This window comes from Pseudochaenichthys georgianus, chromosome 19 (assembly GCF_902827115.2).
Source record: "Pseudochaenichthys georgianus chromosome 19, fPseGeo1.2, whole genome shotgun sequence".
Lineage (NCBI taxonomy): Eukaryota > Metazoa > Chordata > Actinopteri > Perciformes > Channichthyidae > Pseudochaenichthys > Pseudochaenichthys georgianus.
In genome coordinates, this window is record NC_047521.1 from 14,222,907 (window position 1) to 14,235,875 (window position 12,969).

Consider the following 12,969-nt stretch of genomic DNA (forward strand, 5'->3'; position numbering starts at 1 on the left):
CCTCGACAACTTCTGTGGTCCTATTCAGCCACTTGTTAACAACCATCGTTTTTCAGACACCAGTGGGGTCACTGCTGATGTATTTAATGTCGTAGAACAAAACGTGATCCGTCTCTTAAATTTGTGTCAACCACAGACCTTCTTTTCAGCTATTTTCCAAAAGAGAAAGCCCATTGACTGAGACGAGGGAACCCGTAGTGGTAAAATGCTAACTCACTTCCAGGTTTTAGGACTCATCACTGCACTGCTCTATTTCTTAATTGTAAAATAATAGAACGTTTAAGTCCCAATTTTTCAGATGAATGTTAGGACACAATAAATCAATCAATCAATCAATCAATAAACCAATAAATAAATCAATCAACCAACCAATCAACCAATCAATCAATCAATCAATCAATCAATCAATCAATCAATGTTTATTTATATAGCCCAATTATCACAAATGTTACATTTGTCTCAGTGGTCTTCACAGTTTGGACAGAATATCAATATGAAAATACGACACCCTCTGTCCTTAGACCCTCTGTCCTTAGACCCTCTGTCCTTAGACCCTCACATCGTACAAGGAAACACTTCCAAAGAAACCCACAGTTTAAAGGGGAGCATGGGAGAAACCTCAGGGAGAGCAACAGAGGAGGGATCCCTCTCCCACGGACAGACGTGCAATAGATGCCGTGTGTACACCAATATTTTCATTACTTAATTAAGAGCATATATGTGTGCATGTACTTTTTCAGGATGTTTACATTAATTGCATTTGATTTTGGTTTGTGAGGAAGCGTCAAAGTGCACCAGGGGTCAAACATTAATTGAGCCATTCTTTCAGATTCTGATTCCTGCATGTTGCTTGAAGAGTTCAGAGGAAATAGGCGATAAAAGGGGGAAGATGGAGGTGAAGAGGAAAGCTGTGGGTTAGATAGTGAAAAGATTGTGTGAGAAATTGTTCGAGGGCCTGGGGAAAAAGACAGAAACAGGGAAAATGTAAAGGAAAAGGATTATTACTATTAGAGTGACAGTGAAGTGGAACAATGAAAACAGCTGTCTGTCCTCAATGCTCCCAGCTGTGCCCTCGCTGGCTTTATCGATCCACAAGTACTCATCTTGTGTCACACTGACTCACACATCCATTTGGATACAAATTCAGATTTAATGTCCCCTTGATGTTTTACTTAACATTCAACCTTCCTTACACCTAGGTTTCTCCTGGTCATTAACTCACACGTCAACAACACACGTTATCTGCCTGCTCCTGCTATTTGTTGCTATCACACTTCAGTACTATAATAATGCTAGCCTTTAATGTCAAATGTCTGTTCTGTTGAAGAAGTTCAAGGGTCTGTTCACAAAAGTACTAAAGAGCATATTTCCCACTTCTGTGACTGAGAGTTTTGGTATTATTTCCCATGCTTTCAAAAGTTATTTTAGGGACAATCTCTTAAATTGAAACTGTTTGAAAGCTGTTTACGGGAATGTATGTGAACTGTTCAGGGTAACCAGGACATTGTTTCTGGAAAGACAAACCTCTGTTCAAATGTCTTTTTATTAAGCTGTGAGCTAGGGCTGAACGATTAATCGATTTTAAATCGAAATCGCGATTTTAAATGATGCAATTATCAAACTGAACTGGGTCTGATTTCCATAAGGTTAGATAATGAAGCCTCACAGACTGTCTGTGTCTGACAGAACAGCCAGTGTGTTCACCTGGACGCTGCACGTGGAACCGTCTTCCATGTGTGTTTGCTGTCTGGCTGCTCCAGTGGTCCCGCTTCCTTATGCCTCCAGCGCAGGGTCAGGGAGTTTGATTGACTTGTGCCTTGACTCACTCTGGCTTCCAGGAACTCTCTACCATCAATACACATCATCATCACTCGCCAGCCCTGTGTGTGTCTCGGTGTGTCTTAGTCTGTGTGTGTGTGTGTGTGTGTGTGTTTCTCAACCAGTGCAGCACAGTGTGTGTGTCTCTCAGTTAAATCACATGGTTCTGCTTGTCCCCCGCGTGCCTGCTGCTTGGCCTATTGCTTGGCCTATTGCCATGGTAACTAGCTGAAGATCACACACACACACACACACACACACACACACACACACACACACACACACACACACACACACACACACACACACACACACACACACACACGCACACACACGCACACACCAAATAACAGGCGTCTGTGCGAGGGGCTTGTCAGAGACATCTCGGTTGTGTTTGGCTGTAGGGTGCAGCCAGTCAGAGGGAGGATGTGTGATCACACACTCCGCAGGCTCAGTGGGGAGACACACACACTCGCATGCACACACTGTATGCTGAGACAGAAGCTCAGGATGCTGTTCAGTAGAGGAAAATGGCACACAGGGGCATGCCAGCCAAATCCCTTTATAAGTCCTCTGGCAATTTGGATTTGTTTGTTTATGGATTAAGGTATCCATTTAAAAAAAAAGAAATGGTGTACATAGATAAGTGTGGGAATTTGTCAGAATGCAGTAGGTCTGTGTGACAGGTGGATGAACTGATTCATTTCACTTGCTGCCCTTGCCACGACGTCCCCCCAAACTCCATACCAGCTCCCTCCTCGCCCCCCAACTCGCCACCCCAATCCCATGGGACTGTCTCTATGGCGCAGCCCTCTGGCTTTTAGCCAAGGGGGTGCTATGGTGGCAACGCAGCCCGGCAACCAGGCGAGGGAACTTTGCCTGGTTGCTATAGGGGAAGAGAGGGGGGGCACTGCGGAGCTGTTAGCTACTGCCCTGTGGTGTTATGCAACTTCATGTACACACACCCACGCACATTTATAGGGTGACAAACACACACAATCTGCTTCTTTTTTTTCTCCCTCACACATATCCGGAAGCTGTGCATAGTGATGCTCAAACCAGTATAAGCTCCAGATAATGTCCCTAAGTACTGATTATGAAATGACATAACAGATTTCTCCGAACAGCCCCCGTTTGACTGATGCAGTGCTACACTGTTCAATGTGCTGATTTTACGGAGTCATGTTACGAAGACAAGAAGCATATACGTTTCTGAGTCATTGATTTGTGGCCACTAGGGGACAGAGGAACATCAAAACAAGCAGACGGTCACTTCTTAGACTAACCATCAGCTACTAAAGTTGGCTGCTTAAATCCCACAGGGAACAAAATTAGCAAAAATTAGTATTCTGTTTCTGTCCAACTATCAAATGTAAGTCCAATATTTACTCTCCTTTCAACTCTATTTTGGTCCCCACCATCTTCTGAGAACTGCTAGCTTAGCTGTTAAATGTTCAAATAGCTAGTCACCTGCCTCCTGTTCGGTGCTGAGGAGATTGTATACTGTGGGTTTAACGAAAACAAGTTAAAAAATGAGACAAAACTATACTAAAAATGTCAATAAAACCAAAACAATTATCTTAAGGGGCTAAAAGACCACAAAAAGCTTGAACGATTGATGTTTATCCTCTATTGACTATAGGATCGTTTTTTCTATACAGGTTTGATGTTTCTTTGATTTAATATTAATAGACAATGCAATACATATATTTTATACATAACCATGCCTGTCTGCCAAGCGCATTTGAAAATCAAACCACATTTTTGGAATAGGCTAGGTCAGTAGCCCCCGCAGTGAGCTAGCTAACACTATGGAGCAAAACTTGGCTTCCACAAGTTTAGGGTAGGCCATAACCATTATTGTCACTTGGCAATCTTCATTGCTAGCAGCAGTGGTTGCATTTTTAAGCCATGAGAGGGCTTCGAACTCTAGTTTTAACAACCACAACAGCAACAGTTTTTAACCACTTTACTTGCAATGTTTATACTTCTATTGAAACTCTCGTTAGACAGCATATTATGCAATGTTGTATAGTTAGAAGGCTCATATACAGCTTGTGTGTGCTCTTCTAGTTTTGTTTGTGCCGTTCTAACAAGTTTGCCTTTGTGTCTTACAGGCAAAGTGAAAAAGGATATAAAAGTGTTGAAGAGGAGCAGAAGTGCCGCCTAAACAACATTTATCTGCTAGGATCTGCCAAAGGACGCGTTGGACACACTCTCAAGTCCTCAAACAAAAACTGCTAAATCCAAGGAGCTAAAAACATAAAAAGCCAACCGCTGGCTCCAGCAAGTGGACAGATTTTAAAGTAAAAACACGGCTGGACAGGGAGAGGGTTGTATGGGTGCCAAATCCCCATCCAAGACTCACCACACCTCCTCGGTCTACGTCCTCCCTCCTCTTCCTCCCTCCTCTTCCTCCCTCCATTGCCTCCTCCGCCTCAGCTCTTCTCTCATTCCCCCTCGTTCTCTCTCATGGGAGTGACATAGAGGCCGTCGCTTGGTCTACTGCCCCGCCCCTTCCCCTCCCCTTCCTCGCCTCGCCGTGGAAACGGGGGGGTCCAGGTAGTAATGTCGTGGAAGAGGAACTACTTTGCGTCGGGTGGCGGAGCAGTAGGAGGGGTGCAGGGGCTGGTGACCCCGAGAACCATGACCTCTATTGCACCCAGCAAAGGCCTGAGCAACGAACCGGGACAGAACAGCTGCTTCCTCAACAGCGCTCTGCAGGTCAGTCGGATAAATGCACACACGCACGCACGCACACACACACACACACACACACACACACACACACACACACACACACACACACACACACACACACACACACACACACACACACACACACACACACACACACACACACACACACACACACACTGGAAGACATTTCCATCACAATACTTTAAAAACAACTAACACTTTAAAAATACAACCTCCCATACTAAAAATATTTTAGCAGTAGTTTCCTGTATGATGTCTTAAATGACTACAACTGTTTCGCTAATACTCTCCATACTTGCATACTGAGAACATTTGAAAAGACTCATTTTTTTTGTCAGACAGGAAATACTTTCTGCACCAACCGCACAATGCTAGCACACACACTCATGCTCCCACAGTTTAAAGCCCCCCCCCCCCTCACACTGCAGTAAATTGATATTTAAGCACTGCAGGGATGAGATTAGGACCATATTATCGGGTGTTTGCGTGTTTCGGTGGGTTTTGGCACCGCTGCCAGTCTGGCTTCAGTGTGGACATCCAGTCTGTGTGTGAGGATGCTTACACTGCACTGCAACTGCTGCAGCTCCTCTCTCTCTTTACACACACACACAACTCGCTTCCCTCCTCCCAAGACTTCCAGCTGGCACAAACTTATGTTCTGCACACACACACACACACACACACACACACACACACACACACACACACACACACACACACACACACACACACACACACACACACACACACACACACACACACACACACACACACACACACACACACACACACACACACACACACACACACACACACACACACACACACACACACACACACACACACACACACACACACACACACACACACACACACACACACACATGCCTCTTGACTATTGGCTTGAAGAGAGAGAGAGGAGTAGGGTGAAAAGGGAGGGGGATGATGGGGCAGAAGCTTAGGGAGAGTTGCAGAGCGCAGAGGGATAGACGAGAAGAAGAAAAGTTGCTGAAGGAGGAGAAAAGAAGAAAGAGGGATGAGGAGTATACAGTATGAAAAAAGGGGGTACTGCTGGCAGAAAAGAGTGGAAATAAAGAGTCTGATAAGGTAGGGGCAAAAACAAAAGAGCGTTTGTGGTGAGAGGATAAGAGAAAGATGAAAAGACAAAGTGAAGGACGTTTCGTTTATATGTGAAATGAAGAAGATGCCTCAACAAAGGAGGTGAAGCGGCTTCAACAGGGAGAGAAGTGGGCCAAGGACACACACAGGACACATGTACACACATGCACACACACACAGGAGAGAGGACACAGGCAAGTGAGGATAAAGGTAGATGCTGTTTTGCTGTTTCCCAGTTTCTCTGTGCCGTGTTTGCATGTGAACTGTCTGCTTACATTATCTAGATAGATTTGAGTTAGCCAACATGCGTGGGTGAAACATGAGAGTAAAAGTTCATGTTAAGAACATCTCAAACTAGAATTTGTTTCCTTGGTCTATAAAATGTTAAAATGCAAAATGTTAAAAAATGTAAGTATCCATCGCATATTTACAGAGCTTAAAATGATGTCTTGAATATAAGGTTGGACAAAAACAGATACAACAGATAACAGCAAATCCTCAAATTTGAGAAACACGTTTTTTTTGTTTTTTGAGAAATGTAATTGAATTACTTATTGGTGTAATTTAAGTTAATTTATTTCTCAAGTACAAATAAAATAAGTGCTGTGATTAAATCTGCTGTGGAGCTGCGTGCATTTATTTTCATAGTGAAAAATGTCCATCCAAGTTTCGCAAAGTCCAAGGTGATGTCTTTAAATGTCTTGGTGAGTCCAAAACCCAAAGATTTTCATCTTAATATGACATAAAACAGTGAAAAGTAGAAGGTATTCATATTTGAGAGGCTGCAAACAGCAGTTTTTGCTAGAGCGATTAAGCTACTATCGAAATAGTTGATTGACTAATCAATAAGTTGACTAAGCAGTGCAGCTCTTATTTGCTGCAGCGATGTTTTCTCCTCAATGCACTTATTGATAGTAAGTGAAACAGTGCTGCTGTCCCCCTGGCCCCTGAGGGCCCCTCACTGCTGCAGTGGAGCTGCTGGATGGCAGCAGCAGCATTAGTAGTGTTCTTTTGGTTTGGATGTGTAACATTTTAATGAGAGAAAGCAAGTTGCTGTGAGGTGTAGTGTATGTGCTCAGCATCTTTTCAAGATTTGAAAATAAAATAGCTGTGGAAGTAATAGGCATTAAAGAAGCACATGGGTTCACTCATCCAGCAAAGGTGTGTGTGTGTGTGTGTGTGTGTGTGTGTGTGTGTGTGTGTGTGTGTGTGTGTGTGTGTGTGTGTGTGTGTGTGTGTGTGTGTGTGTGTGTGTGTGTGTGTGTGTGTGTGTGTGTGTGTGTGTGTGTGTGTGTGTGTGTGTGTAGAGGGATTCAGCAGTGAGGAAGAACATTAATAAGCCAGAATACCTTGTTTAATTATAGTCACATTATTTTCAAATATCACATGTTTTATAGTATCTATATATTTTCTGTTGAGGTATACAGTAGCTACTGTTTTTTTAATCATGTGCCTTTATACAGATGTAGTGTAACTAAATGTGACAATATGCTGCAAAAATCACTTCAATATTGGGTTCAATATCCCGCAGTGTGGAAAACCTTTAAGAAACAAGCAGGCATTAATTTGATCTAAAGATACATTCAGTATGAAGCATGCAGTATCACAGATATATTACTATTTTGGAACAGAATAATGTCTCATGTTTAAGGCCAGTAGAAAATAAACAGTATTTGCTCATAACAACTGCCATTATGTTACATTTCCATGATTGGATTTAGACACTAGCAGCACTTTATTAAGGTAAAGCAAATATCACAATTCTGGTTTAATATAGGCATCTCTGATTAAAAGCAAAGTGTAATATACTCAGCAGGTGATGAAGATAGAGGATGAAGATAGAGCAGGTGCAAAGGTGGGCGTGGATGTCAGAGGATGATGAGAGGCTGAACAAATGACCTTCTTCACACAAGACATTTTGAACATGTCACAGTAAGAAAAGCAGAGCTGTGAATAATAAAATGATGGATCTACATTTGTATCTATCTGATTCACTTTCAGGGTGCTAGTATTATGCATGCTGTCACACTGTAATGACTGCTGGGCCTTTGCTACTATGGCACGTCAGAATATCTGCTGTGAAAACCCATCAGCCGGCAGACAGATAACCGAGGTCAAAAGGGCAGCAAAATTAAGAACTGACTGTCGTCATGGCAGCAGTATCATGTGATGCACAAAAAGCAGGAATAGGAGGTAATGAGAGACAGGAACAGGAGGTGCAGGAACAGCCGTGTAAGGCAGGGTGAGAGCCAGTCGGATCAGATAGATGCCTTTATTGCGTTAATTGAATGCAACTTGTGGCTTGTTTGAATATGATCGTTGTTTATAAGAGCGATCTGACGCTGGTCAGCTGATGCACAATTGTTCTGCCTGACATTGTACCTCACTGGGACAGCGTTTCCCATCATTAATAACACTACATTAGTCTCTAATCCAAATCTTTTTAGATTCCTCTGTGTTTACAGTTTAGTGTTTGTTTTCTACACATTGTCAATATTTTGTTCTTTGTCATTACTAATGGATTTCTTTATAGTTAATAACTTATTTGTCTTTTGTCGCAGTATCAAACAAAATCTGTTAATTTACCAATTATTGACATTTACAACAAAAGAAGCCATGAATTATAAACCCTTTAAAGGGGCCCTTTTATGCTAGTTTTCAGGTTTCATATTTGTACCTTGTGTCTCTACTGTGACATGTCTCCATGCTTTAATGTTCAAAAAGGTCTTTATTTTTCTCATACTGCTTGTGCTGCAGCACCTCTTTTCACCCTCTGTCTGAAACTAGAGCCCAGTCTCCTCTGATTGGTTAGCTGGCCAGCTCTGTTTCATTTCATTTTCATTTAATCGTTTATTTGAATAAGGACAAGTAAGGGATAATGTGCTCTTCGCGTCGGGATCCTGATCTGCCTGTCGGGTGTTCTTTTACCCATAATGACCGCCTCGCTGCATATTATCCCTTACTTAATGAACACTTCAGACAAATAATGCTTCAAGTGTAAATATGCTGGATTTTAGCTTTGAGCTAATTTCCATCCGTAGTCCCTGGGATTGGTCAACCGCTTAAAGAGGTCCCGCCCCTTAGCCTATCACGTACAATGTGTTGAAGCATTAGCCAACAGAAGCGCAAATGTTACGTAGTGATGTCACTATGTTCCAGAAGTAAACATAGGACTACAATAGAGGCGTTTCAGGCAGGGTCAGGGGGAGTGTGTGGGAGAGAAAATCCCTCTGGAGGGAACTTGGGGAGTTTAGCCTTTGCAGACCATTCACATAAATAACACCCAAAAAAGCATAATATGTCCCTTTTGAACAAAGCAAATACACAGAAATGCATGATAACACATTTCTAAATATTGTCTGTTGTTACTATATCAATAAAAGAGCTATAAAATGAAATGTTTGACTTTGAATTCATAAACCAAAAACTATACTGAGAGTTTATTGTACTGAAAGGTGTAAATGCTATAGTTCTATTTGGTGTGGTATGAACCATAGCCTATGTTGGCTAATCTTAGCAACCTTCCAATAGATATAGCTGTGTAACTGTTATTCCATAACAGTGACTTTTGGCCATTTGCTGCTAATCATTAAATGTTTTTTGACAGTTGAGGTCCCTCAGGGCAAACATGGTCTCTAACTTCGGCTCGTTTTTGGCTCATTCAATTGTGATGTGTGTTGTACCAGAATGTCATGTTGTGGTTATTCACTCAGAAAAATATGTTGAAATTGGCCTTGTGGATTTGTTCGGTAACAGCATAAAATTGCGAGAAATCTGCAAACATGTCAACATAGCAATCAAAACTAAAGATAATTCTTGAATTAGCGCGGTATTAAATATTCTCCTTAAAGCTTTTTATCTCACACTTTCCTTTTGTCTCGACAAACAATGAGACAGGAACTCCTCTCTTAAGACTACTACAGCCAATCAAATACCGGCTTTTGTCATTACATGAACATCAAGCAGCTACAAGATAACATAAAGATAAAAACTATAGGTTACTTACGTAACCCCAGTACTCAGAGTAACATGAAGTGAGATGTCTCACTATGGGATGCGCCTCAACGCGTATGCAAACAGAAGCATCAATCTCATTACGCCAATCCTGATTGGCTGGTGATCTTGACGTCAACGTCAGGGAATCCACCCACCCTTTAAGTAGCTTGCGCTACGACGCAGCGTCATTCAAAATAAGCACCTCTTCTCGCTTCGCCTTAGCAAGAAGGGCCTTCTGGTGAGACATCTCACTTCATGTTACTCTGAGGACTGGGGTTACGTAAGTAACCTATAGTTCTCATTCATAACACTACGTTCAATGTCTCACTATGGGATATTGAAACTCCCGTATTGCTAGACATGCTTATCTCGAAAATCACCAAAAACAACCAGAACTTAACAGATATAACCTGTCTCAACACGGGGCCCAGCACTGTGCGGGCCACACTTGGAGCGGAGACATCTAGCCTGTAAAAGCGGACAAAAGTGAGCGGCGAGGACCAGCTCGCTGCTGCACAAATGTCTTGGATGGAAACACCCTTGAACAAAGCCCAGTATGTAGCCAGTCCACGAGTAGAATGAGCACGCAGGCCCGTTGGTGCCTGCAAACCCTGACTCGTATAAGCCAGAGCAATCGCTTTCCAGTGGGAGAGCCGTTGCCTGGTAACGGGCTTGCCCCTCTGAGGGTTAGCCCAGGATACAAAGAGTTGGTCATTGCATCGAAACTCTTTTGACCTGTCCATATAGGTGCGTAAAGCACAGACTGGACACAGCAAATTCGGCCGCTGTTCCTCAGAGGAACACAGCGGCGGAGGAAATGCCACAATGTCAATGGGGGTACATGAGCCAACCACCTTAGGTATAAAGGCAGGGTTGGGCTTCAGCAACACCCTCGTTTGCCCCGGGGCGAACTGAGTGCATGAAGGATGTACAGAGAGCGCATGAATGTCACTGACTCGCTTGGCAGATGCCAGAGCCAGTAACAGCACTGTCTTCAGTGACAGGTGTTCCATGTCAGCTTCTTCCAGGGGTTCAAATGGAGGTCGAGTGAGCCCATCTAAAACCACTGCCAAGTCCCATAAGGGCACCAGTGACCTGGAGACAGGGAGGAGCCTGCGAGCTCCCTTCATAAAACGGCAGACCAAAGGATGTTGGCTAGCCGTCTTTCCCTCAAAGCCCACATGGCATGCAGCAATAGCAGCTAGGTACACTTTGATCGTAGAGAAAGCTCTGTGTTTATCGATCAAGTCCTGTAGGAATGATAAAATCACCCCGACAGGACATTGAAAAGAGATGTGTCCTTCTTGAAGGCACCACTCCTCAAACACCCTCCACTTACAGTCATAGAGAGACCTGGTGGAGGAAGCTCTTGCACTCTGAATAGTGTTTATCACCTTCTGAGGGAGCCCCACTGTATTCAGATTGTACCACTCACGGGCCAGGCCCATAGTGCCCAGCGCTCTGGGCGTGGGTGAAAGATCGCCCCCCCCGCCTGAGACAGTATGTCCCTGCGTAGTGGGAGCTGCCACGGCTGCCCGCACAGCAGCTGATATATCTCCGCCAGCCAGTACATTGCAGGCCAGTGCGGAGCTATCAGGATAAGTGTGTGGCGTTGTTCTCTCACTCTTGCCAGAGTTGGGGGTATCAGAGCCAGGGGTGGGGACGCGTACAGAAGGACCGGAGGCCAAACGTGCGCGAGCGCGTCCACGCCTAACGGTGCGTTTAAATTGCGCAATGAAAAGAACAGCTGACATTGAGCATTTTCTTTTGATGCGAACAGATCTACCGTGGCTCGGCCGTAACGCACCCACAGCTGACTCACAATCATTGGATGTAGAGTCCAGTCTGCATATAGTGGTGCACCTCTGGACAGCAGATCCGCCCCGAGGTTCATCACTCCTGGTACGTGCGTCGTACCCCCTTGGCGGTTTATATACGATATTGTGGTCGTGTTGTCTGTCCTCACGAGGACATGATGTCCTCTGAGAAAAGGCAGAAAGCGTTTCAGGGTGAGGAACACCGCTAAAAGCTCCAGATAATTTATGTGTGACCGTTGGAGGTCTCTGCTCCAGAGACCCCTCACAGGTCGACCTTCGTATATACCCCCCCAGCCCGTCAGACATGCGTCTGTGGTGACCACCTTCCGCGATAGGACAGCACCCATAGGCACGGACCGTACTAGAAAAGTCGGGTGTAGCCAGTGGCGCAGAGCCATTACGCATTTCATAGTGACCATCACTCTCCGCGCGCCATGACCCAGCAACCGCAGACATGACCTGAAGAGAACATATTTGCGTGGCTGGAAATGAGCGAGGCAAGCCCTGAAGGCTTTCACTCTCTCTGCTGACAAGCGGGCTGTAAAGGGCACCGAATTCAGGCGTAGGCCCAGGAAGAGTACAGTCTGGGCTGGAGACAACATGCTCTTTTCTGTGTTTATTACAAAACCCAGATCGAGCAGGTGTTTTACAAGGACATTCGTCTGCGTAATAGCCTCTTGCTCCGACTGTGCGAGAAGGAGCCAATCGTCCAGATAAGTTGCCAGGCGAATACCCTGTTGTCTTAACGGGGCTATCGCGGCTTCCGTACACCGTACAAACACTCGCGGGCTGAGAGACAGACCGAAGGGAAGTACTCTGTACTCGTAACAGACACCCTGAAAGGCGAACCTCAGATATTTCCTGTGTGGGTAATATACTGGGATGTGGAAATACGCATCTTTCAGGTCGACTGATGTGAACCAGTCGTTTTGGCGCACAAGACTCAACAGAGATGTGCGAGTGAGCATCCTGAATTTGTATCTTTTGAGATATTTGTTCAGAGCTCTCAAATCTAGTATAGGCCGAATTCCGTTCCCTCCCCGTTTGGGAACGAGGAAATACTTGGAATAAAAGCCGCTCTGACTCTGTTCGGCGGGTATTATCGATAAAGCCTTCTTTTCTAGTAGCGAGAAAATCTCTTGCTCGAGAATATGGGCCGACTCTCCCCGGGCCTGTAAATACAGAATGCCCGAGGAGTGATGGGGGGTGACAGCGAATTGGAGCCTGTAGTCCCGTGTTACTGTCTTGAAAACCCAAGCAGAATCTGTGAGCATCCTCCACTTTTCGCTTCTCAAAGCGAGCGGAGATGTCACAGCTCTGTCTTCTGCCCTCAGTGTCTCTATTTGTTGTGTTATGGGGCCCTCTAGTGTCTGAACACGGTGGTACCCCAGGTTGACAACCCCGGCCGACACTGCGCATGCGCGTGGCGGTGGTGCCTTCACAATCCCGTCTATTGTCTGCCTTTTGAGAGAGGCCGTAGCCGCTCTCAAAAGAGGGG

The 12,969-nt window shown here is 44.6% G+C and overlaps 1 protein-coding gene across 5 annotated transcripts in view; it reads left to right on the top strand.

Annotated features, from left to right (window-relative positions):
• The window catches only part of usp54b (ubiquitin specific peptidase 54b), a 63,672-nt gene that overhangs the window by 5,906 nt on the left and 44,797 nt on the right, over window positions 1–12,969 (top strand). For 3 of the 5 annotated variants that reach the window (XR_004554088.2, XM_034106876.2, XM_034106874.1), the window contains exon 2: window positions 3,936–4,542. Coding sequence is in view for 2 of the 5 variants with exons in the window: in XM_034106876.2 (XP_033962767.1) it covers window positions 4,387–4,542 (156 nt within the window). In the remaining 3 variants the exon portion in view is untranslated. The other 2 variants (XM_034106877.2, XM_034106878.1) reach the window with 2 other exon arrangements.